The sequence below is a fragment of the Cololabis saira genome, chromosome 10, assembly GCF_033807715.1.
Source record: "Cololabis saira isolate AMF1-May2022 chromosome 10, fColSai1.1, whole genome shotgun sequence".
Classification (NCBI taxonomy): Eukaryota; Metazoa; Chordata; class Actinopteri; order Beloniformes; family Belonidae; genus Cololabis; species Cololabis saira.
Genome location: NC_084596.1, coordinates 16706204 through 16732878, shown reverse-complemented (window position 1 = coordinate 16732878; position 26675 = coordinate 16706204). Strand labels below are relative to the sequence as shown.

At 41.7% G+C, this 26675-nt stretch overlaps 1 protein-coding gene across 2 annotated transcripts; it reads left to right on the top strand.

The window, feature by feature from the left end:
• Positions 1 to 2220: 2220 nt before the first annotated feature.
• On the top strand, positions 2221 to 20908 carry LOC133452488 (arylsulfatase I-like). 2 transcript variants are annotated; one of them, XM_061731833.1, is made up of 11 exons: positions 2221 to 2421; positions 4570 to 4762; positions 5780 to 5919; positions 7153 to 7302; positions 8736 to 8810; positions 8893 to 9067; positions 9900 to 10136; positions 11177 to 11323; positions 13199 to 13337; positions 14681 to 15264; positions 18389 to 20908. In XM_061731833.1, the coding sequence occupies exons 2-11, from the start codon at positions 4583 to 4585 to the stop codon at positions 18809 to 18811; spliced, it is 2250 nt and encodes a 749-aa protein (XP_061587817.1). In that variant the 5' UTR covers positions 2221 to 2421; positions 4570 to 4582; the 3' UTR covers positions 18812 to 20908. The 2 variants fall into 2 exon arrangements, with proteins under 2 accessions (XP_061587817.1, XP_061587816.1); XM_061731832.1 differs by having other exon boundaries at positions 2221 to 2508.
• The last annotated feature ends 5767 nt before the right edge of the window (positions 20909 to 26675 follow it).

Here is a 26675-nt window from a genome sequence, read left to right as displayed (position 1 = left end):
TCAGCCGTTCCTCATCCGTGACCGTTTCCTACAGCACTTTCAACCGGCTTTCAACGCGAGCAACAGGAAAAAAATAGAAGCAGGGCATCCGACAAATGTTCAGCTCAAAATGGCGCGCCGCGCCGTGCTGCGCTGCGCGTCGCTGCGTCCAGTTAGGACAGTCCAATAGAAAATAAAGCAATGGAATTGATTTTGTCGCTGACGCTCGCTTGCATCGCATGCAGTTAGGACACGGTTTAATAGTGTACGCAGCCGGCTGCTTTTCTGCCCAGAGCGATGCTCTGTGCCCTCCCCTGCTACACGTCATTCAGGCAGCCAATCAGCACAGAGCCTCATTATCATAGCCTCCCCGCCCACTCAGAATCCCTCATAGAGAAGGAGGTTAGAGACTGGGAAGCTGCAGACATGGCTCAGAGGCTGAATTTCTAATTTATTTAGCAAAAACAATCAAAAGCTTGTTTTTAAGACATTCAGGGCCTGTTTAAAATAGGTATTAGATAACATTTTATCTTAACCTCTATAGTTGCAGTGCTTGCAAGCTTTCCAACAGGAATTCAATCAGCTGTTTATAAAGGCTGAATTAATTAATACTTTAATTATAATTAACAGCTGGCCAGGCTATGAGGCTAAAAAGCCACATTAGCTACCAAACCACATAATCTAAGCAGAAAGTACCACATGGGGTAAATTTACACAAAGCCATAAATGTATGTATAGTTAGGTAGTGAGGCAGAGACTTTTGATTGACGGCTGGTGGTTAGCAGCCATCACTTTTGCTGCTAAGCGCTGAGAGCACTAAAGCCTACGAGCTGGCAACTTGTGCTGACCGACTGTAATTTCTGCTTTTGCCAAAGAAAAGTCTGAGCAGTTTAATATTATCTGAAGCGAGTTGCAGCATCCAGGTATCCTGCAAGCAGCAGATGGAGCGACAGGAAGTCCCAGTGGAGCGTTGCTTCTGCTTGTTAGGCTCTCGCAACGCTTTGGGGGTCACTTCGGTTGCAACACTTGAAATGATTAAGTTAGGACTGATTGATCAGGATGAATAATGTCTGATAATGTTAATTAGCATCATATGTTAGTATGAGCTAAGTCGGCCTGGTTAAAATACCTGCAGGGGACATGTGGGCGTGTCCCAGCCGCGTTGCAAGGCCCGTCCAGTCCACCTGTTGAAGTATGAAGAAAAGCAAGCTTTGTTTAGGGTTTGTGCAGGACTTATACAGTCTTCTACAAACTGAACTCTTAACTCATAATTAAACAACAACGTATTGCCAGTTAGCATATGTTTCTACAGCCATCCAACTCCTTTATAATGATAACAGCTGAAGTTAGCCACTAACGTTGAGCACATTAGTGCTTATTTGTTCATTCCCAGTCAGCCATTGCTATATTACCTCTCATTCTTCATGATTTATATTCTTTAAATTTTTTTGTTTTGCTGTGTGTTTTATTTTTGAATGAGATTATTAAATTGTTTTGCTTTTTTTTATATTTTGATGCTTTTAATTTGATTGGGTTTTGTTGTGTTCGAGACAAAGCCAACAATAAAAAAAAATATACACCAAGTGTAAGTAATTAGTAAAAAAAGTAACTCAGAAGTTATTTCAGCCTCTAAAACAAAAAGGGTTAAGCAAACAATTGAATTTAGACATTAATCTTATTTGTAGTAACTTTTGTCATTTTTATAAAGCAAAAAGTGGGTTTACCTGTAAATCCTAGGGTTGAATTTAGCTTTCATTAAGTGAGAACTTGACTCATACGTTTTTTACATATATATATATATATATATATATATATATATATATATATATATATATATATATATATATATATATATTAATTTTTTTTCTCGTACTGCACTACTTTTATTTTCATTCCACTGTATATACTGTTTATATTTTGTAATTATATATTTTTTACTTTTTTATCCCTTCGCTGCATGTGTGTGTTGTGTGTACTGCTGCTGCTCAAAGCGAATTTCCCCACTGAGGCATGAATAAAGAACAATCTAATCTAATTCAATCTATAAACTATCGCTCCAAAATGTCACCAGTATACTAAACATAGCTTTAAATACCATACATACTTTTAAAATAGGTTATAAAGGGATCATAACATAGGATTTTAAGTACCGGTACATTGAAGTCTAAGGTGGGCTTTTATTTTGACGGGGCTCCCCGGAAGTCGCAGGTGTTTCAGGGGAACTTGACCTCGCTCGTATTTCATCTGCAGACTCTCTGGCTGAAGGAAACGGTCTGGAGAAAACTTGAGGACATGCGGCGTCTTCTGTAAACTTTTCCCCAAGCGGACTTTTCTCGGAGCGGAAAAAGGGGAGCGGAGGTGTGAAGAATGAACTGAGGCCGGGAGGAGAGGAAGAGGAGAGGAGAGGAGGGGGAGAAGAGCCGTTCACTCCCATTGATCGAGGTATTGATTCAGGCCTGGCTGTGAAATAACTGCAGATGCGCGCTGTGACGTCACCCATCCAGCTGTTTTCACCAGACAAACCTGAATGTATGTATTAAATATTTGCTTATTTGAATGTAACGGATTCACCTAATGACAGGAAACAGGTAAGACACATCTCAGCAGCAGTTCATTAAAGTCTCCATTCAGGACAGATGCTTTTCATCATGTCTTCATATATCTGGGCTTTTTTAAATCAAGGCTTAAAACCTATTTATTTAGAATGGTTTTGAATACCCAGTAGTGTGGTGACACTTTTTACTCTTGGTCTTTTATTCTATGCTCTGTCTTATGATTGTACAGGACTGTCTCAGAAAATTAGAATATTGTGATAAAGTTCTTTATTTTCTGTAATGCAATTAAAAAAACAAAAATGTCATACATTCTGGATTCATTACAAATCAACTGAAATATTGCAAGCCTTTTATTATTTTAATATTGCTGATTATGGTTTACAGTTTAAGATTAAGATTCCCAGAATATTTTAAATTTTTGAGATAGGATATTTGAGTTTTCTTAAACTGTAAGCCATGATCAGCAATATTATAATAATAAAAGGCTTGCAATATTTCAGTTGATTTGTAATGAATCCAGAATGTATGACATTTTTGTTTTTGTAATTGCATTACAGAAAATCACAATATTCTAATTTTCTGAGACAGTCCTGTATGTTTTATTCTGTAAAGCACTTTGGCTCAACTAGAGGTTGGCTGTAAAGGGCTATATAAATAAAGTACATTTACATTTACACATAAAATCAACATTAAGTCCTGCTCCTGGCTTTGAAGTGTAAACATTTCTTAGTCACTCTTCTGAGCCGCAGACCGACTTCAACATCCCGGCAAAGTAACTTCAGAGAATAAAGACTAAAGCTGGAGATATTCCTCCGCCGGTGTGACTAGCGGTGTGCTGGTACGAGGCTGCAGTGACCTCTTGACCTCTGGGTGTCGTGGTGGCACGTCGGTGGGTCTCCTGTGGGTGTTTATCTGCCCCAGTGGCCTGGTAGGGGGGGGGAAACGGCTACCACTGGCACTGGGAAGTTAGGTTTCCAGCTTTCACAGTTTCATTATCAACAGTTCAAACGAACGCCTTTGAAGGGTTTATTGTAGAGCAGGAAAAAAATGAATCTTTCAGGAAAGTTTTAGCATAAGTTGCACTTCCTTAAGTGTTTCCTGATGTCCTTCAAGTTAACGGAGACACTAACAAGCTCGTCCAGACAGATCGGCTGATCACATGATCACTTTTCTGCCTCCGGCTGTCAAACATCCCCGATAATTGGACTAAATGTCATATATTTGATCCCAAAAGGGAAGTTATTATATTATGACAGTATAAATTATTGTGAATGAAGACATAAATCGTTTAACAGACTATTAAGAAGGTGTTGGCTGTCAGTTTAGAGGAAAGACTAAACCACCACCTGCTGATATTAAGATTATTGAAGAATTCAAGTCATTTTTGTGGGTTTTTTTCCTGTTTTTGTGGTGTCTGTGTAATATGTTCTTAGATCAACATTAACTATAACAGTTATAACCGTATAACTATAACAGTTATTGTAGGACGGTTGTGAATCACTCAACGCCGCAGCGTTGTGGCGCCGAGCCGCCGTCTTCTGTAATCTTGTGTTTGTCAAACGAGCGACTGCCGCAGCTTAACACCGTATATCAACTGCTATTTATGAACTACAGATCCATCGAGAGGCTTTTAACCCGGATTATAAAATGATGGGGGAGCAGTCTCCAGTCCTCCTCTCGCACTTTCGAGCTGCCTTGTTTCTGCTCTCTCAGGCACAACTAATATTTTCATCACTTTTTATTGGCGTCGCTCGGTTCCAGCGATCGTAAATGGTTCAGAAGCCTCCTCGGAGCTCCAGCTCTCGCTCCACCAGATGGATGTGGTTCAGATCGCAGTTACAGCCAACTTGGCAAGCCCGTCTCAAATGTGGCTTTACGATCTGCACTCGGGCCTCCAGGGAACGGCACGCTCGTGTGAAATCGTGCCCACTCACACATTTTTGGAGCTCCACTTCCTCTGACAGTTTTTTTTTCTTCCCCTCCTTTCATAAACGTACTTTGTCATGCTTTGATTTCTGTGTTCCTTCCTTCGCAGGACGTGTGCGGTGATGATGCAGGCGGCGGCCGCAGCGCTGACCGTGCTCGGCCTGCTGCTCAGCCTGGACTTCCTGTCGGCCCAGCCGTCCCAACCCGACCTGACGACGCGGCAGAATGACAGCGCCGCCCGCGGCGACGAGGCGGCGCACAAGAGCCCGCCGCACATCATATTCATCCTCATTGACGACCAGGTGCGTGGGGAGAGTCTGTGTGAGTGAGAGCTGCAACGAGCCCCGACCTCAGCAGGTCAGGAAGGTCGTGCGGCCTAAACTAGGGTTGCCAACTCCCTGAAAAATAAATAAGGGCCGGCCAACCCGATTGCCTTCACCCGAATTGAATTTTTTTAGCCCCTTTTTTTGTGAGTGAAACAATTTCTTTTTACTATTTGAACCTGAATTGAATTAGATGCATATTTTTGAATGCCATGAAAACATGGAAAACAAATTATTATCCAGCAATTCACTTTAAAACAGAATAACAAAATGAAAGGTCTAAAATAAGTATCTTTCTTGAACAGAAACCTGTCCCGCTTAACTTAAAATTGTATAAATTAATATAAAACAATAGAAAGAAAGCAGAACACTTTCTTTAATAGTGCACATTTTAGTGCAATAGCAAAAGTAGAGTAGAATAGAATAGAATAGAAGACTTTATTGATCTCCCAGAGGAGAAATTAAGTCGTGCAGCAGCCAAAACACACACACGCTTTATACAAAAACTTTTAAATAGAAATAACCAATAAATAGTTAAATAATAAAAAAGAGCAATATAAAAAGTAGAAAAAGAGTATGTACAAGAGAGAAAAAAAATAGTAAACACCAAAAAAACGGATAATATTTACAAAATATTTACAAATATTTTCAAAAATACGTGAGGTATTTAGTGGAAGAAAGTGCAAACAGAAAGTCTAAAACGTATTTGTGCCTCAAAGGCCATGACTGTAGGCTACAAATAACTTATGAACTCAACAGCTCAAATCTCATTTTCCATTGGCATTTTATGACTATTTTTTGACTCTCACAGTAATACGGAACAAAGTGCGTCCCCTTTTAGCTCAATACGGGACGCTACTTTAGTTTATAAATACGGGACGATTCAGTTTTTTCAAGGGACGGTTTGCAACACTAGCCTAAACCGGCTCGCCTGATGTCATCGTGACGCATGAATGAGGCTAAAACTCTCTCTGACGCTTCCCCTGATCCTGGCAGGGCTTCAACGACATCGGCTACCACAACCCGACCATCAAGACCCCGACTCTGGACAAACTGGCGGCGGAGGGGGTGAAACTGGAGAACTACTACGTCCAGCCCATCTGCACTCCCTCACGCAGCCAGCTCATCACCGGCAGGTACAGACGCACCTTCACCGCCCGTTGCACGTGTGAGCAGCTGTTTTACAGCACGGCATCACTTCCACCGGCTGGTTTTGTTCACCTGGTGGGCGGAAGATAAGCAAATTACACGGCTGTAAGACAAGACACTAATCAATGATCACGGTCTTCTGTTAAACTGATAAACGGTCAACTGTAGAAGATAAATGTTAAACTTCACCTCTGATCTAAACACTGAATGTGTTCATGGTTTTATCAACAGTTTCAAGTCTGGGGTGAGATCAAATGGGACTCAATAATTCAGGAAAGAGTCTGATGTAAATTTACTTCTAGGGCTGGGAATCGATTCAAATATTAAGAATCGATTCGATTCCGATTCTTAAGATTCAGAATCGATTATCACGATGCGATCCGATTCGATTCGATCCGATATTGATTTGGGTTACTGTTAATAAAACATTTTTTTCAGCTGTTGCATGAATTATATGACTGTCTAGTTATGCAACATATTAATACTAGTATTATATTGAGATTCAACAGCAAGTATTGGCAGCTAATGATGCTGTAAGGACCAATCAGCTCCCAGAATGCTGATAGAACTGCTTTCAGAAACATTGTGTGGGTCAGAATTATCAAACAGATCCAGAGAGGAAACAGAGACGGATGAAATCGGTTTTATTTTTTCCCCATTTATGAGAATTTGGTTTTTAACATTTATGCAAATGTAACCCCAAGACAGTATAATAAAGCAAAGAAATATAGACAATGTATGCAATTATAACTGAAAACTTTAATGTTTTCATACCTTTAAACATATTTAAAGGCAAAAACATGGCACCAGTTATTCTCGTGTCCGACAAAATATTCCTTTTTTGGGCATAAACAAAAAAGTACCCAAAGTTGTAATGTAATGATGAAAAAAAAAAAATTTTTTTTTTTTTTTTTTTTTAAATCGATCTTTAGACATATGAATCGATTTTTAGGAATTAATATGAGAATCGATTTAAAATCGGAGAATCGATTTTTTCAACACAGGCCTAATCCCTACGTTAGAGTTTTCATCCTCTGGATTAGAAAGCTGGTTCGTGTCATATTTAAAAATGTTTTTAAGATTATATTCCTTCCTAGAAAACAGAGGCCGGTGCTCTGAACATTAGTCGACAGCTGAATGGGTGCGAGGATTAAAGCGGCGGCGTGACAAACCTCCATGGTTGTCTCAGGTGACTAACAGGTGCTCTATCTTCTCCTGAGATATCAGATCCACACGGGGTTGCAGCACTCCATCATCAGACCCAGCCAGCCCAGCTGTCTGCCCTCCAACATGGACACTCTGCCGGAGAGGCTGCGTGAGGCGGGTTACACCACACACATGGTGGGGAAGTGGCACCTGGGCTTCTACAGGTGAGAGGAAACCTGCACAGGTATCACCGCATCCATGAATCTCCTCTCCGCCACCTGGCCTGTCGCTCCAGCACCTTCCCGCCGATATATCCCCGTCACCTCCTCTACACACGTCTGAATCCATCCTAATCCGGCCTCTCTTGGCACTTTTCCACTAGTACCTACTCGGCTCTGCTCATCTCAGTCTAGTTTCTTTTCTATAACAAATCAGCACCTGGAGCAGAGGTTGGTAGGAGGTTGGAGTGAAGCTGCTGTGACGTATTTGATCTAAATGAAGAAGACAACAACACTAAAGATATAGAACCTGGAGGAGATGATATACCGTATTTTCTGGACTATAAGCCGCACCTGCATATAAGCCGCATCCGCTATATTTAAAAAAAAAAAAAAAAAGATATGCAAGCCGCAGATATTTATGTTGTTAGATTAGATATTTACTAAATGTATGGAACCATTTTGAACTGTAAATGATGTTCATGTTTGTACCTAAATAGATCCTTTCCTAACAGTGTCTTTTAACACGGCAGCAACTTTGCTGATTAAAACGGGACAGAACCAAGAGAAAATAACCAGTATTTATTTATCTATTTATCTGTTTTAAATCTGCTTCTACCTACTTCTATCTGCTAAAGAACAAGTAGCGTATTTCTTTTTGCATTTATTTTGTCTTAGTTTTGATTCTAATTCCGGTTAGAGCGCCCCGAGCGGTGGAAGAAAAATCCACAGAATAGCCGCACCTTTGTATAAGCTGCACGGTTCAAAACCTATGAAAAAAGTAGCGGCTTATAGTCCAGAAAATACGGTACTGATCTGCTGGGTCTGTGGCTTGTGTTCCTATCAAGTTAAAAAATGAGTGTGAGAGAAGCTTCAAGCGGCGCCTCTTTTTTAATTTTTTTAGTTTGTCTTGGCGTGCTGCAGGAAAATTCAGCTGGGAGCCGCGAGCAGCTATGAAGTGACAGAGCCCCTGGTAGATCTGGTCGTTCCTTATCACCCGTCTAGATCCCTATTTAATTCTCTCCTCAGCCACCAGGTTTATGAACATCTGCACCTCAGAGTTGGATCACCAAACGGACTTTTGCACTGCCATTCCTTGTCAAATAAAATGAACAAGAAGCCGTCATAGTCGCTCTTTCGATGATTTCCGCTTCCTGACTCAGACGCCTGGTGGGAAAGAACCAAACCAAGTGGAGGCAAGCGGAGCCGGGCTGAGTAGATACCAGTGGAAAAGTGTCAAATAAGACGCCTCCCGCCCGTCATGCTCCCCTCACACAGACCCATCTGCTCTGCAGCTGCAGAAAACGGCTGATAAGAAAGTTGTTTTTCACATGAAAAAAAAGGTGGAGGGAGGTTTCAAGGAGACACCCACGACGTCTTGATGTCAGTGTTTGATTCGTCTCCATGAAAATGTCACGTGTCCTTAATTTGTCCCGCAGGAAAGAATGTCTGCCAACAAGAAAAGGTTTTGACACGTTCTTCGGTTCCTTGACAGGAAGTGTAGATTACTACAGGTAAGGGACAAGTATGTCGTATGAAATGGAAACAGGCTTGGTTTGTCGTTGTCTTGTTTTTAACCCATCGATCTCTGCTCAGGTACGGGTCCTGCGATGGCCCGGGAGTGTGCGGCTACGATCTCCACGACGACGAGGAGGTGGCGTGGGGCTACGAGGGGAAGTACAGCACCACGCTGTACACGCAGAGAGCTCGCAAGATCCTGGAGAGCCACGACCCGGCCAAGCGGCCGCTCTTCCTGCTGCTGTCCCTGCAGGTACCGGTCCGAGGTCGGCTGTGGCGGCGCCGCCGGGAAACACGCGTGCATGAGAGCAACAACGGGTGGCGTGCTGTGACGGCCTGACAAAAATACGTGAAAATAAACCTCAGAGGTCACGTAAGCCTCATCACGGCGCTCACTCAGCTGCATGTTCACATCAGAAATGTAGTAGAAGACTATTTCTCACATAGGAATGAGTCTAATTTAAAGTAAACACTGAAAGTTGCAGGGTATGAGTTTCCAGATGATTTCGGGTGTGTTTCGGGTTTATTTTCGGGTCAAATGTGTTTTGGGTTTTTTTTGGGTGTGTTTCCGGTTTTTTTCGGGGTGTGTTTTGGGTTTTTTTCGGGTGTGTTTCGGGTTTTTTTCGGGTGTGTTTCGGGTGTGATTCGAGTTTTTTTCGGGGTGTGTTTTGGGTTTTTTTCGGGTGTGTTTCGGATTTATTTTCGGGTGTGTTTCGGATTTATTTTCGGGTTTGTTTCGGGTTTTTTTCGGGTGTGTTTCGGATTTATTTTCGGGTGTGTTTTGTTTTTTTTTCGGGTTTTTTTCGGGTGTGTTTCGTTTTTTTGGGTGTGTTTCGGTTTTATTTCAGGGTTTTTTCGGGTGTGTTTCGTGTTTGTTTCGGGTGTGTTTCGGGTGTGTTTCGGGTTTTTTTCGGGTGTGTTTCGGGTTTTCTCGGGTTTGTTTCGGGTGTGTTTCGGGTGTGTTTCGGGTTTTTTTTCGGGTGTGTTTCGGGTTTGGTGGGTGGAGGGTCGGTGGTGTGTTTGAAACATCCAGCAGCTGTGCAGCAGAAGCCGTGTAAATGAGACGTCTGAACTGCTCCCCCCAGGCGGTGCACACCCCCCTGCAGCCCCCCAAGTCCTACATCTACCCCTACAGGGACATGGCCAACGTCGCCCGCAGGAAGTTTGCCGCCATGGTCTCCACGGTGGACGAGGCGGTGCGGAACGTCACCTACGCCCTCCGGAAGTACGGCTACTACAGGAACAGCGTGATCGTCTACTCCACCGACAACGGCGCCCAGCCCTTCACCGGCGGGAGCAACTGGCCGCTGCGGGGCAGAAAGGTGGAGATTAGGCAGCAAATCTAACCTAAACCCCCAAAAACTGTTTTCTACTTGCTATGAAACCTTCTGAACATCATCTGTGTATAGAGAAGGAAAGAGACAGAGTTAGGCCCAATCCCAATACTCCCCCTACTTTTCTTCACTAGCCCTACTTTCTTTCACTCGCCCTTCTTTTCTTCACTACCCCTAAAAAAGAAGGGACAGATGTTAGGGCACTTGAAATCTTCCCAGGGGCCTGTCCCAATACACCCCCTACCCCTCGTTTTCATCCCTACTCCTAATCAGGAAGCTGAGAGCCAAAAGCTGTTTTAATTTCAGCTGTAGTGCTGTTAATATGCCACTTTATTAAGTTTTAATATTTTTTCAGGCATAAAAGTAACCGTTAAGATCCCCAACCTGGGGATCAACCTCCAAATAACGCCTGTTAAGAAATTTGCTCCGAAAATTTCAGGATTTCTGCCTGACTGCCGGCTCCGGTGCTGATTTATGGTTCCGCGTTAAATCGACGCAGAGCCTACGGCGTAGGTTACGTAGCCTACGGCGTAACCTAACAGCCTGTATTCCGGCGCGATCTTCGTGAACAATGGGCAAAAAAGAGATTATGTACATTCACTGAGTGAATATTATGAAAGTAAAATATATATTTCTCGCTAGAAAATGTAATCAAAACTAATTTTTAAGCAGAAACTAACTCAAAATATTGATTTTATTCACTAAAAAATAAGAAATGTCCGACATGTTTTTTTTTTTGATTCAGTCCGCAAATGACGACGAAAAGCATTCTGGGAAATTTTTTGGTCCCTAGATCAGCGAGTCAGCATCTGAAATCCCTTGCTCTGAAGGGACAATTCATAGCCACTCGCCCTCGTTTTCTCCACTCCCCCTAGGTGAAAAGAGGAATTGGGACACCACTACCCTCACGGGAACGCGCAAAATTTAGGGGAAGGGATGAAAACGAGGAGTAGGGGGAGTATTGGGACAGGGCCTTATTGTGTGCAGTCTGATGAGAGGCGGATAAACGTTCCCGGCTGTGCTCCCAGGGAACGTATTGGGAAGGCGGAGTCCGAGGAGTGGCGTTCGTGCACAGTCCTCTGCTGAGACGCAGGAGACGGGTGTCCAGGGACCTCCTCCACATCACGGACTGGTTCCCCACGCTGGTGGGACTCGCAGGCGGGAACATCAGCCAGGTCAGTGCGGCTCGTCTGACCTTTGACCCTTCGGGTGTCTTGTTTCCTTGAACCAATTTATCTTCTCCAGATCTTTGTCTGAAGGCTCAGGGATGTGTGTGATGATCAAAGCTAAACAGAACCAGATACACGGGTCGCTGTTCTGTCACAGATACAAGAGCTCAGTTGAAATGATCAAAGCCGCCTGTGGACCGGCATCCACCAGAATCTCTCTCAGTTTTCATGAAAACAGCCGCCTTGTGACTAAAGTTGCTTTAGTTGCTAAAGTTTGCTTCTCTGGGGCTGGGAGAAGAAGAAGAGACATCTTTGGATATACTTTCCTACATAGACGTGGAAAAGAAAACCCAATGTGTCGTTGAAAAAGAAAAAGATAGGGAGAAATGTGGAAAAATAAATATGTCGTAAACTCAAATCAGAGCGTCTTCTGTATCTGGAATTAATGTACTCTTCAGTCTATAAGGTAACAAAAATATAACGAACCTTTTTCACCTGAAGAAAACGAGATGAGACGCAATGAAAAAATGCTGGTCATGTGACGATAACGATAATTAAACTTATAATGGAATATTGTAGACGAATAAAAATTTTAAAAAAAGACTAAAATGTAGATTACAAAATAAAAACTGCTAAATTCTGTCTTCATTTTCGATGACCAAAACGTGAAGAGAAGAAATGTTCTAACAAAGATCCTTAATCTCGCCAATGTTAAAGCAAACCTAACAAGAAATCAAAGGTCTTTAATGGCTCAGCTGAGAACAGGAATCCTTCCCCTGAATCTTGAAGTCGGTAGATTTAAAAACATTCCCGAAGATGAAAGGTTGTGTGAATTATGCGAACTTAATGAAGTGGAAAGTGAATCACATTTTTTGTTATATTGCCCTCTGTATGATGATCTGAGAACTCCATTATTTACCGAAATGTTTGTTAAAAAACCGGAAATGTTCTGGTGTTCTGACGATGATAGAATGGACGGGTTGTTTAGCTTCAATGTTTTTAAGTTGGCTCATTTTGTTTCTGAAGCCTGGAGAAAGCGTCAGGATTGTTTATATGTTTAATTGGTACAGGGTCTGTTGTCTGGCTTTCATTTCCTTTATGTTCCTTTTTCTTTCTATTTTTTTGGTGTCTTGTAAGCCCACTCGGGCTGGGCACGTCATGTGCATGACACATAAATAAAAAGTTCAATCAATCAAAAAAATAATCTCCATGTTTTCAGTAGTTTCCTCTGTTTAAGTTCTGCTGCTGGTGACGTTAGTCCTCAATCCCAGTCGCTGCAGCGGGGAATCAGATCCAGAAGATGCAGCTGCAGAGTTAGAGGCTGATGCCGTTAACGCAGAGCTCTAGGTTCACGTACATTAAAAACAAAGTTACATAGAGAAACGCTCTCCTCTCTGGGGCTGGGAGAAGAAGAAGAACCATATTTGGATACACTTTCCTACATAGACGTGGAAAAGAAAACCCAATGTGTCGTCGAAAAAGAAAAAGATGGGCAGAAATGCTGAAACATAAATATGTCGTAAACTCAAATCAGAGCGTCTTCTGTATCTGGAATTAATGTATTCTTGAGTCTATAAGGTAACAATAATATAACAATAAGATAACCTTGTTTGAATTGTAAAATGGGTTTGGCTAAATACAATCTTTGACTAAAACTAGACTAAAATGGTCCTGGACAATTCTGACTAAAATAAGATTAAAATGCTCAGACTTTTAGTCGACTGAAACTTGACACGACTAAAAGGAGAATGAACGTGACTAAAACTAATAAAAACTAAAAGACCCAAAGACTAGACTGAAACTAGAATTGAAACAGGCTGACAAGAACAACACTAGTTGTGTCTCCACATGTGACTTTAGCTCGTGTTTTTGGGCCCGCAGAGCCGGGGACTGGACGGGTTCGACGTCTGGCCCACCCTCAGCGAGGGGAGGGAGTCGCCCCGTCAGGAGATCCTTCACAACATCGACCCGCTCCACCGACCCCCGAGCTCAGGTGGCCCCGGAGCAGAGAAGTCCGCAGGTAACCAGCAGAACCAGATCCAGAACCAGAACCAGAACCACATGTTCTGACTCGTCCACTGCCGTGTTTAAGGTTTATTAATAATGGCATGATGGTAAAACAGTGAACCCACCTATCAGCTCGTGCAGACTTGCAGATCTCCGGCTCCTCTCTCTAAACCCTTGTCTGCTCCAGAGACATTCTGGGGGAGAAGATAAGACGGGGAAAATAAATAAACCCTTAATTCAATTCAATTGTATAGCGTCAAATCATAACAAAGGTCATCTCATGACGCTTCACAACACGAAAAACAGAAATAAAAGTGATCAGATATAACACACACAATAATGTATAAAAACATAAGCATCAGAAAAAGATCAGCATCAGTGATAAAAGTGATCGGATATAACACATCATAAAATAAAACACAAGCATCAGAAAACATCAGCATCAGAGAAACAGAAGAAAAGCAAAACATCCCAAAAACACAGTAACATCAGCTGACTTTAAGCATAGGATTTTTCGTAGAGGAAGGTTTTTACTCTTAAAGGCAGAGAGTGTGTCTGCCTCTCGGATCAAGACTGGAAGATTATTCCAGAGTTAGGGGCTGAAATTTGAAGCCTCTGCCTCCAATTCTGCTCTTGGAGACTGTAGGAATCACAAGTAATCCTGCGTTCTATGAGCGCAGTGATCTAGCAGGATAGTAGGGAACTACAGGTATGAGTTCTTGGAGGTAAGATGGAGCCTGACCATTCAGGACTTTATAATAAGTGATAAATTAAAGGGGACCTGTTATGAAAAACACGTTTTTTCTTGCTTTAACATATATAAAGTGGTCTCCCCTCAGCCTGCCAACTCAGAGAAGGAGGAAAGCAACCAAATTCTGCAGTGTCTGTACAGCCGCCTGGATGAGCCGTCCGGACGTATAGTTTTGCAAATTCCAGTCTCGCTTTTTTATAGCACATCAACTCTATGTTCATAGACTCAAAAACCAAGCATACGAAGAAAAGAACACTGTCCCTACGGTGAAACATGGAGGAGGTTCAGTAATGTTTTGGGGCTGCTTTGCTGCATATAATACATTTTTATTTATTGTTACTTTTGTAAGTTTCAAGTGATTTCAGTGAGAATTGTGGGTTTTTCCTTCTTTAACTGAGGGGTACCAACAATTTTGTCCACGTGTGTATATATTTTTTTATTTTTTACTTTTTACTTTTTAACCCCCTTCCCTGCATGTGTGTGTTAAGTGTACTGCTGCTAACATGTGAGTTTCCCCATTGAGGGAGTAATAAAGGATTATCTTATCTTATCTTGCTCTGGTGTTTCGGGCATCTCATCCTGATCGGGTTTCTCTTGTTTGCCAGTGAGCACCTCTAAAGGAGCAGCATTTAAGAAACCAAAGAAGAAGAAGAAGAAGAAGAAGAAAAAGAAGAAGAAGGTCCTGAGGCAGAAGCAGAATGAAAAGTCTACGTTTAGGTTGAAGGCCACCAAGACGTCCCTGACGCTCTCCCATCACGCCGTGGCCCCAGAGAAGTCCAGGCCCTTCAAACAGAAGCTGAAGCCCGTCCTGAAACCCAAACCCGAGACCCGGGTCCGCTCGCACCGGCAGCCCCGGATCCACCACGGGTCCCGGGTCCAGTCCAGCGGCTATCCCTCGGCCTGGGAGACGTCTCGGCCTCAGACGCAGCCGAGGCTCAAGTCCAAGAGGACGGCGTCCCGGGAGGAGAGCTTTTCCCCGTCGGGACTTCCTCCGAGGTCCGAGCCCAGTCCGTTCCGGTACGGGAACCTGTCGGGGACCGAGCGGCCCGGGTCCCGGCCCACCGCAGACTCCCTGCTCCGGTCCACCGCCCCCCCGGTGTGGGACGCGTCGGTGCAGGCCGCCATCCGGGTGGGAGACTGGAAGCTGCTGACCGGAGACCCGGGTCACGGGGACTGGGTCCCGCTGCAGGTACCGCCATCACGCCCAGTACTCGAGTTGTAAAAAAGAATCAGGGGGGATGGTGGATTTTATCATATGGGGACAGATAATTTGTGTTGATTACAAATAATATAATATATTACAAATAATAGCACTGACCAAAACACCTGCAGAAATACTGCAGGAATTACATAGCAGCAGTTAAATGCAGCCTTCTGTAAGCTTTAAATATCCACTGGGCTTACATCAAATACATCAAAACACAACAATAAAAAACTGTTTTCTGAACTTATCAATATGACTCTGTCCTTCACAGGATAAGTAAAATGGATCACTGCAAAAACTCAAAATCTTAACAAGAATATTTGTCTTAGTTCTAGTTAAAATGTCTCATCTTAGTAAAAAAAATCTCATTACACTTAAAACAAGACTCATCACTGGAAAAAACAACAATTTTCACCTGTTTCAAGTAGATTTTCACTTAAAATAAGTAGAAAAATCTACTTATTTCAAGTGAAAATTTACTTGAAACAGGTGAAAATTGTCAAATAAGTTAATTTTCTGGTGTTATTTTTCTGGTGATGACTCTAAATGTTGAAATAGCAGTAAAACCACATTCATTGATGAAATGACATAAGGGATGGAAAGGGGGGATGGCAGTTTTACAGGGGGGATGATTTTGACTGTTTTTATTTCAGGGGGGATGCCATCCCCCCTCATCCCCCCTCAACTCCAGTACTGATCACGCCGCCTCACTTCCCCTTTCTTTCTTTCTTTTCTTTTTTAAAGGGGACATATTATGAAAAACAGGTTTTTTCTTGCTCTAACATATATAAAGTGGTCTCCCCTCAGCCTGCCAACTCAGAGAAGGAGGAAAGCAACCAAATTCTGCAGTGTCTGTACAGCCGCCCGGATGAGCCATCCAGTGTGATGTGGATCTACGAGCCGTTCAGATTCTGCTCCCGTCGTTACGTAACGACGGGCGCGATTTACATAGGTTGTCCTCCGATGCGTGAAACCACGCCCACAACTAACTCCCCCGGCCGGAGCTTCCGCCATTTTTTCGAACCGGTGTATCGCGTCATTCAGGCAGCCAATCAGCACAGAGCCTCATTATCATAGCCCCGCCCACTCAGAATCCCGCATAGATAATGAGGTTAGAGAATGGGAAGATAAAGACATGGCTCAGAGGCTGAATTTCTAATTTATTTAGCAAATACAATCAAAAGCTTGTTTTGATTGGGCCTTGAATGACATTCAAGGCCTGTTTAAAATAGGTATTAGTTGCCATAATAGGTCCCTTTTAAATGTATTTTTATTGACATTCAGCATTAGACATTCACATACATCTTACATCTGTTGTCTGTCCTAAATGTCGAAATAATGTTTTTGTTTTATGTCCAATCAATGAAAAGAAAGAGAAACCACCAAAAAATACTATGTACAAGTAGGGAGTTTCAACATAACACAATCATTGACTTGAGAAAATAAAATCAGGCCTATGAAGCGTGATGTAGTTGACCCAGCTTTCCCAGTATAAGGTGAATTTCTCCAATTTATAATTAATAAATGCCGTTATCGTCTCCATTTTATAAATGTCCATTGTCATTTCTATCCATACCTTTAATGTTGGGCTGTGATAACCATTTCCTTGTAATAATCTTTTTACAGGCCACTAGCAGGATATTCATTAAATGTTTATCTCTATTTGGCCAGTCATGGGGTATGTGTCCAAATAACATGGTCTTACTCTTGAGGGATATTTCACATTTGAAGATATCCTGTAGGGCTTTGTGTATCTCTTTCCAGTAATTCTTTATGACAGGGCAATCCCAGAAAACATGGTAATGATTTGCATTTTGATTCCCACAGTTTCTCCAACAGACAGAGGAGTTATTATCATAGTGAGACTTCTGGGAGGGTGTAATAAAATACCTCATCAGACTTTTCCATCCAAACTCCCTCCACTTCTGTGAGCTGGTACAAGTCCATTGATACATTCTTCCTCCGATATAGTTATCCCTCCTTCCTTTTCCCATTTTATTTCAATGTATGAAGTTGAGTTTGGTTTCAGATTCAGACCCTTATACAAGTAAGAAACAGTTCTATCCATATTTTCTGACTTATAAGCTTTTGTAAACAGTTCAATCAAACATGTGCTTGTCTTTGTTGAAATTTTCACCTTCATATTTCATTTCATTTCATTTCATTTCATTTTTATTTATTCCATATCATGGAACTAGTTCACATATGTTCCATTCCATGATAGAAAAGGGGCAAGAAGAAGAAAGCCTTATATAACAAGCCCCTTTCTCAAAAAAAAATAAAACAATTCGTATGAAGATGGTCTGTCCGTCTGTTCAACAATCACTACTTATATAATACCAAAAAAAAAGAAATAATGAAAAAACAAAACAAAAAAATAAGAAAACATACACACTAACTCACCAACAATATAAAAACAAAAACAACAAAATATATTTTACCCGTTAAATTCATATTGTCTGATTATGTTGTCTTTATACAATTTCTTGAACTGGTGAATATTTTTACAATCTTTTAAATCAGTTGTTAAGGAGTTCCATAATTTTACACCACATACTGAAATACACATTTGTTTTAAAGTAGTTCGTGCAAACGGATGTTTAAAATCAAATTTCCTCCTATGGTCCTTATCTTCTGAACTAAACGCAAAAAAACGTATATTTTCAGGCAATATTCTGCTTTTTGCCTTGAACATAACCAATAAAGTCTGTAACTCAATAATATCTTTAAATTTAATTAATCCTGCATTGATAAAAAGTCCATTGGTGTGTTCTCTTGCCTCCTTTTTATGTATGATCCTTACTGCTCTCTTCTGTAAAATAAACAAAGGCTTGATATTTGTTGTGTATGTATTCCCCCAAACCTCGACACAATAACTAAAATAAGGCAAAATAAGTGAGCAATACAAAATTCGCATTGTCTTATAATCTAAAACATGTTTCACTTTGTTCAAAACAAAAATATTCTTTGATACCTTAGTTTTAACATACTTTAACTGAGATATCAACATAATGCCACAGTTGCAAATATCGATAGAAATCTTGATTTTCTAAAACCTGTGAAAGTTTCCCTTTCTGGTTCTGTGTAACGAGCTTATTGCCTCCCGCAGATGCTGCCCACCCTGCCGGGTCGCTGGTGGAACCTGGAGCGCACCGCGCCGCCTCCCCACAAGTCCTCGGCCCACAAGAACATCTGGCTGTTCAACATCACGGGCGACCCGTTCGAGCGGCAGGACCTGGCGGAGCGGAGGCCCGAGGTGGTGCGGCGGCTGCTGGCGCGGCTCGCCCACTACAACCGGACGGCCGTGCCGGTCTACTTTCCCCCCGACGACCCCAGGGCCCACCCCGACCACCACGGCGGGGCCTGGGTCCCCTGGGTGGGCCAGGACGAGGAGGAGGACGGGAAGTACCAGGGGGTGTACAAGACGGGCAAGAGCGGCAAGAAGAAGAAGAAGAAGAATAAGTGCCGACTGTGCAAGCTCAAGTCCTTCTTCCTGAAACTGAACACGGGGATGATGTCCAACCGCATCTGAGGCGCCGGCGTCCCGGGGTTCAAAGACTTGGGAGGAAGTCTCTTTTGTTTGTAGCTTTTACATTGTCTTTGTGGCGACGCGCCGGGTTTTATCTCATCACGTCTTTTCCCGCGGTACGTCCAGGCGTGGTGGTCTGAGATGACGCTGACGCTGCTCCTGGACCGCCACATCCTCGTCCTTCAGGCCCGTCCTGCTGAAACTTAATTCACGTTTTAGTCCCGCTCAGACGTCTGCTGCCCTGGAAGCGAACGCAGCGCAGTTGAATGCTGTTTTAGGTGTTTTAGGACCAGAGGTGGACAGAGTACTCGACCCCAGTACTTGAGTAAGAGTACAAATACTACTGGTCAGAATTTACTCCGTTACAAGTAAAAGTAGCTCAGTCAAAATATTACTCGAGTAAGAGTAGAAAAGTACTTGCTTTTAAAGGTACTTAAGTATCCAAAAGTAAATGCTTTTAAATTTACTTTAAGTAAAAGTAAGAGTAAAAGTACATTTCTTATTTTCCACATCAGTAAATTACTATATTTTTTCTAAATTAATTTAAGGATCTTTTAACTCTTGTTTCTGAGAATGAACTCTTTGAAACCAGCTGCACTGATGTGCTGCTTTTAGAACCACAATGTTACATAAAACCTGCAGAAACACCAAAAACAAATCAAATGAATGGGATCATAAGAGGACAGCAGATGATGCAGAGTTTATTAACAATCTTGCTTGTGTCCAATAGGATTTTAGGGAAGAAGAAAAAAGAGCAGACCTGAAAGTAACGAGTACTTTTCAACCTTCCTAGAAATTTACTCGAGTAAAAGTAAAAATATTTGTCTTGGAAATGTATTCAAGTAAGAGTAATAAGTACCAAATAAATCTAATACTCAAGTAAAGTACAAATCCTCTGGATATGTACTTAAGTACAGTACTCAAGTAAATTTACTCCGTTACTGTCCACCACTGTTTTAGGACTAGATTCAGACCTGGAGGCGACGGTTGTTTATGATTTTCTGAACCCGGTAAGCCACCAGGCCGGTTTTTAACGTTTCCTGCTTCCACCATCACAGATGCAGCTGTCAGTTAGTCCGTCTCCGAGGCCGTTCCTAGTCAAATACCGCCATCGCTTTTATTGGTTTGGGCTTTTAACAGCTGGATAAATACCTCAGAGGCCGATCAGGGATCAGCCGATCAGCTAATCAGCCTGGACGACGGCATCGATCAAAGAAATGATCCCGTCCAGATCAAACGTGGTGTTGTTTGGCTCATTTTGGATGATGTAGATCTCAATTTTGTACTTTTATAGCACATTAACAAAAATAAAAGGGTCGTACGGTGACGTAGGAACACCAGTGGACGAGTGAGCGTTGACAGTTTTGTAGGAAACCCGGTTGATCCCAGATGTTACGGGCCATTCATCTTGCTCGATTTGAAAGTATGAGTCATCATGTAAGCCCTCCCCCCTTCTCCGTCCAACAACGTCCTGCTTCAGCTGCCGGTACAACGTGCACGCCAATCCGGCCCACTAGACCTCAGTTTAAAACCCGATTCAGATAGAAGAGGGATTTCTGTGAACTGACCCGTCAGAGGTCAAACCTCCGTCTTTTGTGTAAATGTGTTTTTTTTTTTTCTTCAAGCTGCCGTCTGATTTATTCTCATTCACTGTGTTTTTAACTCTGTTTTCTTCTTTTAAACTTTGTCTCACGAACTGACAGACGTCCTCCCGGCGGTGAAATGTGACTGATTATTGATGTTTAACTTTGAGCAGAATCTGAATGCAGATTTTAGTTGTTTACACTTTTATTTCATTCACTCCAGCCAGGACTTTGAGGTGAACTTGACGTGCACGTTCACCTCAGTAGATCCGTGTATTGTGGAGTGTTTTGATGCGCCTGTGAGGTTCTAGTCGCGTCTCTGTGATCTGAACCTGCGGGGAAAGCCCGGACGACGTGTTTGGACGCCTCAGGATCCCAGATTACATCACAGATCCAGGTTTCCCAAAAACACAAGAGCTTCTGGAGAAAAAAGGGAATCAGGATGTTTAAGAAGTTGCAATGTTGTCATGTGAAACGTGGCTGTAATGATGGTTCGGTATAAAAACAAGTCTTTGAGGAGAAAAAGATGGATCTGTGTGTTTCTCTCTCTCTCTGGTGCACACATTCAGTAAACATGCGGCTGAAAATGAAAGCCCGAGCTCGGACACCTGAGATCTCCGACCCCTCAGAGAGCAAAGATTAACTCTGGAAAGCCGCCGTCGGCTTTGATTCGATGTTACAGGCGGTTTTTGGAATAAACAGGCGCCTGTGGACCAAAGATTAAAAAGGAGGGTTTTCAGGAAGAAGTCCAGCCGCCAGCGTGAGGCCGTATTAGTGTTGTGAATGACCTTTGCAGCACTGACGCATAAAGAAAGTAGTCTAACATCTCGGTACTGTAGCACACCTGAGGCCAGAAAAATGGGATAAAACCCCACCTGATGCCCTTAACCGTCTGATGATCAACATGCTGCAGGGGTGACATGCAGGGCTCGATGCACTCGCACCGTCCTGACCTCTCCTGGATTGATCCGCCTACGAGGTGGAAGACTGCCGCTGATGAGAGGTGCAAAGGAAAAGTGAAACAGAAAAGTGTTTGCCCGCGTCAGAGGCGTCCTTTGAAATCAGGTGTGGGTTTTCGCCCCCTGAGGAAAACACACCTCACCTCTAAATATTTGTGCGTGTTTGCTCAGCAGCCGACGGACCAGCAGCGTGCGCAGCAGGGAGAGCTCGCAGGGTTCCTGAGGAACCTCTTAATGGGGATTTGATCCCTCCACCCTGAGTCAATACAGGGAAGTGAACACGACTTTGTCCTTTGATGATTACCTGCAGCAGCGTTTGCAGCAGCGTTTGCAGCGGGGCACAGAGGAGCCGTGGAGCCGGACTGCAGCACTCCTGCCTGTTTTTTCTTTCTTTACCATTTCAAATCCAGTCCAGGCTAAGCATCAAGCATCAAATTAAAGTCAATACTAGTGTAATTTTTCTCCTTCAAATCAATCAACATTCAGACTTGATGGCTTCACCTTCAGTGTAAATACTGAATAAACATATATGTGAATAATGTTAAGTCTTCCTGCAATACAGCAGCTCAACTTTTGAGACAACAGTATTGGATGGAGATTATATATATATATATATATATATATATATATATATATATATATATATATATATATATATATATATATATATATATATATATATATATATATATATATATATATATATATATATACATACATACATTTATTTTATACAGTACAGACCAAAGGTTTGGACACACTTTCTCATTCAAACAAATAAGGGACGCGTGTCCAAACTTTTGGTCTGTACTGTATAATATAATATAATATATATATATATATATATATATATATATATATATATATATATATATATATATATATATTATATATATATTATATTATATTATACATGTATAATATAATATATATATATAAATATATATAATAAAATTCTCAATAAATGTAAATTTTTAAGTTATTGAAATACTTTAGGCGCAGCCTCCATGTCACCACTCGGCGGCGCTAAAGGTCAATGACAATACAGAAACGCAGTCTGGGGGGGCCACACACTTACACACTTACACTTACACACACACACACACACACACACACACACACACACACACACACACACACACACACACACACACACACACACACACACACACACACACACACACACACGTTTGAAACAGGATTTTCCACGCTTGTTGTGGCCTTCCTCCTTCATGGAGAAATAATTGAATTTTGGGCTTCTTTTATCCCGGCACACGGCTGGAACCGTGTAATCCTCTGGGATTAAAATCCTTTAAATCACAAAGCAGTTTGCCTCCCGATGCTGCCGGGTTGATCTCCACGGGCGCCTCTGTCACACATGTATGACTGGGATAGAAATGAGACCAATCCAATCATGAACCCAACTCATTACAAAAGGAGCACAAAGCTGTAAAACTTCTCTTAATGAAGTCAATCACACGTTTACAGAAGCTCCTTACTCGTGGTCTACAAGGACGCACGTTGAGATTATTTCAAATAAATCCAGAATATATATATATATGTATATATATATATATATATATATATATATATATATATATATATATATATACAACTCTACGCAGCAGTACCACATCTGACCTCATGGGGGCAGCATTTGAGGAGAAACTCCAGAGCTGTGCTCCAAATCGCACACCAGCTATTTTTGAGAGCCTAAGGAAGTTCAGTATTCTTTTATTTTTTTGCAAAATACACCACAATGACCGGGATGTTGGTCTCAAACCAATCAGACAGCCAAATGTGGAACGTGCAGCACTTCACTCACCCAGTGGCCGAAATACTGGGATTCTAGTTTACCAAGTTTTTTCGGTTGAAATGAGGACAGCAGTTCGTCTTCGGCGCCAACAATAGTGCAGCTTTAAGCTCTCTTAAAAAGGAGGAAAGATTACACATAACACGGAAAATTGTTCTGAATTCAAAGAAAGGTGAAGTTGTGGCGCCGTCTCAGCTGAAACAAGAGCAGAAGGTTTATTCACATGCTACATGAGTTCACTCAGACACGTGTGCCGTTTTCAAATCCAAGTTTGTGCTTTCTGTTACTGGAGCATCAGTGTTCTTGACATCACAGCTCAGCTAGCAGTCTAACGCATATTCAAAAACATCTATCGTCTAATTGAACATAAAATAAATATGCTTTTGTATTTCAGTTGTAAATGAAAATCGGTGTAAGACGCAAGGAAGTGCATCGCTGGCAGTATTACTAGACGTGTTGGCTCCTCCCACTCATTTACGCAGAACTGATAGTTTTTCGTCTCAGCTCTTTAGTCAACACATCGGATTCATATGCCCCCTTGTGGTCACAATTAGTATTGCCATTTAGAGTGGGTTAAAGTTTTAAGGAGCATGAGGCAGGATTGAGGCAGGATTTATGAAAAACATTTGTATACGTTTTAAGTTTTCTAGTAATAATGTCAGATGAAGCGTTCCAAACCAAAAAGAATGAGCCCTCTAGTGTATCTCTCCGTTGCCTTGAACAGGCTGTGTGCTGCAAAATGTGCTGCAATTCGGAGTCCGAATTTCCCGCGCTGTCCTGCGGATGTGACGTCACATGACGCTGCATGCACGTTCTCCCCGTTCCCCCCGTTCTCCCGTGCCGGCTTCACTGTTGGCTGCAGTACCCCCGACGCCCGTCGTGGCGAAGGGTGGCGCTAGAGAGTCTCATTTCTTAAAAGGAGCCTCATGCTCCTTTAAAGAGAAGTTTCTAAAATTAAACCTGAGTGAGAACATGAGTCGAGAGGATCTTTTTTGCCCGTTTGTTGTGGATCCGAAGATGTTCAGATGTCTAAAGTTTAGATCTGCAGATTCTGGAAGTGCTTTAGGATAGATAGCTCTAAGGAGTTGGAGATTTTTACCCAGAAATGGGTGGATCAATGCTTTCCAAGAGCAGGTTTCACTGCAGGAAGAGCTTGTGCTTGTTAAAATACATTTTCCTTCACGTCCTGCTGGAAAAACCTCATCTGCAGGAACATTTTAGCAGCATTGGGCCTTCTAGTATGATAGAGATCATACGTTGATGGCTAAAGTAGCACAGAAATTGCATCAATGCTGGGCAGTGACTTAGCCAGAGATCAGACCAGAATCTTAAATATTTAATAACATTATTCCAAAGACAGCAACGCTGAAAGACTTGGAAATCACAGCAGAGAAGTGGCTCAAACATCTCCTTAATCAGGATTTTTTGTTTTGTTTATTAATCTCAGTTTTTCTTGCAAAGCTTCTATTTTGAGAAATAAGTATTGAGTCAATGGCGTATGTCCTGCATTGTTGTTCCTTTGAGGTTTAATTTATCCAATTTGAAGACCTTGTAAGGGCCAGGTGGTAGTTTATTATGTCCTCATACGTTATGTTCCCAGCACACACAGCTGGAGGAAGTCCATACATCCATAACACACTTATCTCAGTCGCACAGTCTCGGCTTTGTTTCATTTTTCACACCTGGAATGAACAAGTTTACACTGAAGAATCTCCCCCAGACGTGACACAGAATCACGTAGCCGCTGATCCCCCCACCCCCATGTCCTCATGCTCCTCTTTGACGGCTCGGGGCGATACGAGGTCTGCAGAGACGGAGCACGTGGGCAACTCTGAAATAAGCATCCCCTCAGTGCTCAGACGCTCTTACGATGGTTTCTGCAGACTTTACGACAAAAAAGAAATCCCCTCATAACTGGATTGTGGTCCGTGACAGCGTTCATCTTTCTTCCTTTTTAAAAAAAAACAAACAGTACATTTGAATATGATAGAAAATCATGTATTCTGGTGCTTTTAAAGGACCGAAAAGGTCTGACACCACATTATTTCAACACAGCCTATTTTTCATCCCTTCACTTTCAACTTCATCCCTTTTTCAGGCTTTGGCTGCTACGTTTGAAGCTCTTCACATCTATAATATGAACTGTGCCACGTTTAAGTATCATTTAAACTCATTTTCTTCATGGTGGCTTTTTTTTCTCCTCCCCGTGGGAATGCAATGCATTATCTGAAGTCCTCAGTGTTCCACTTACATACAAAATACTGATGACAACAACAGGGGTCATGTTCTGGCTCTCTGGAAAGCGCCTAGAGACAACTTTTGTTGTATTAGACGCTATATGAATAAAATTGAATTGAATTGAACATGGTTGTTTGTAGGATTCAACGTCCTCACACCAGTCTGACTTTTGAAAGAGCTGCATCATCGAACGTTAACCCTCGTTTTCACCGAGTGGGAGGTTTGGGAGCAGGTTTTGACTCCATTACCACCTCACAAGTTGGTTTCCTCCCTATCGTGGCAAAACTGAGCGTGCTAAGGCCGAGCCAGGACAACTCTGGAGACCTGCTAGAAGAGCATCGCAGGAGTCCAGGCGAGGGATAAACACAGCCTTTATTAGTAGCTGGATGGTAGGTAGGGTTGCCACCTTTCAGAAATAGAAATAAGGGACGCCCTGATTTCAGCAGCGCAGGAGCCAAAAAAAAAGCCCCAAAACTTCTAAACTGAATAAAAATGTGTTTATTTTATATGAAAAAACTAAATGCTTTGATTTAAAGTTTAAAGTGCTTTAATAGCATTGAACCTGCATGACTGTACAGACAGACAACCATACTAGCAACTGAAATAGCCTCCTATATGCTCTGTATGTCCACATCAGCCCAGATGTATAATATAGCCTACAGGTGAAGAATATGGTGTAAAAGTTAATTTATTTCAATAATTCAACTAGAATATGGTGTAAAAGTTAATTTATTTCAATAATTCAACTAGAATATGGTGTAAAAGTTAACTTATTTCAATAATTCAACTAAAATATGGTGTAAAAGTCAATTTATTTCAATAATTCAACTAACATATGGTGTAAAAGTTAACTTATTTCAATATTTCAACTAGAATATGGTGTAAAAGTTAATTTATTTCAATAATTCAACTAGAATATGGTGTAAAAGTTAATTTATTTCAATAATTCAACTAGAATATGGTGTAAAGGTTAATTTATTTCAATAATTCAACTAGAATATGGTGTAAAAGTTAATTTATTTCAATAATTCAACTAGAATATGGTGTAAAAGTTAACTTATTTCAATAATTCAACTAGAATATGGTGTAAAAGTTAATTTATTTCAATAATTCAACTAGAATATGGTGTAAAAGTCAATTTATTTCAATAATTCAACTAGAATATGGTGTAAAAGTTAATGAAAATACGGTACAAACCATGTCCCGTATTAGTTCAATACGGGACGCAACATTTTTTTCTCAAATAAAGGACAATTCCGTATTTTACGGGACGG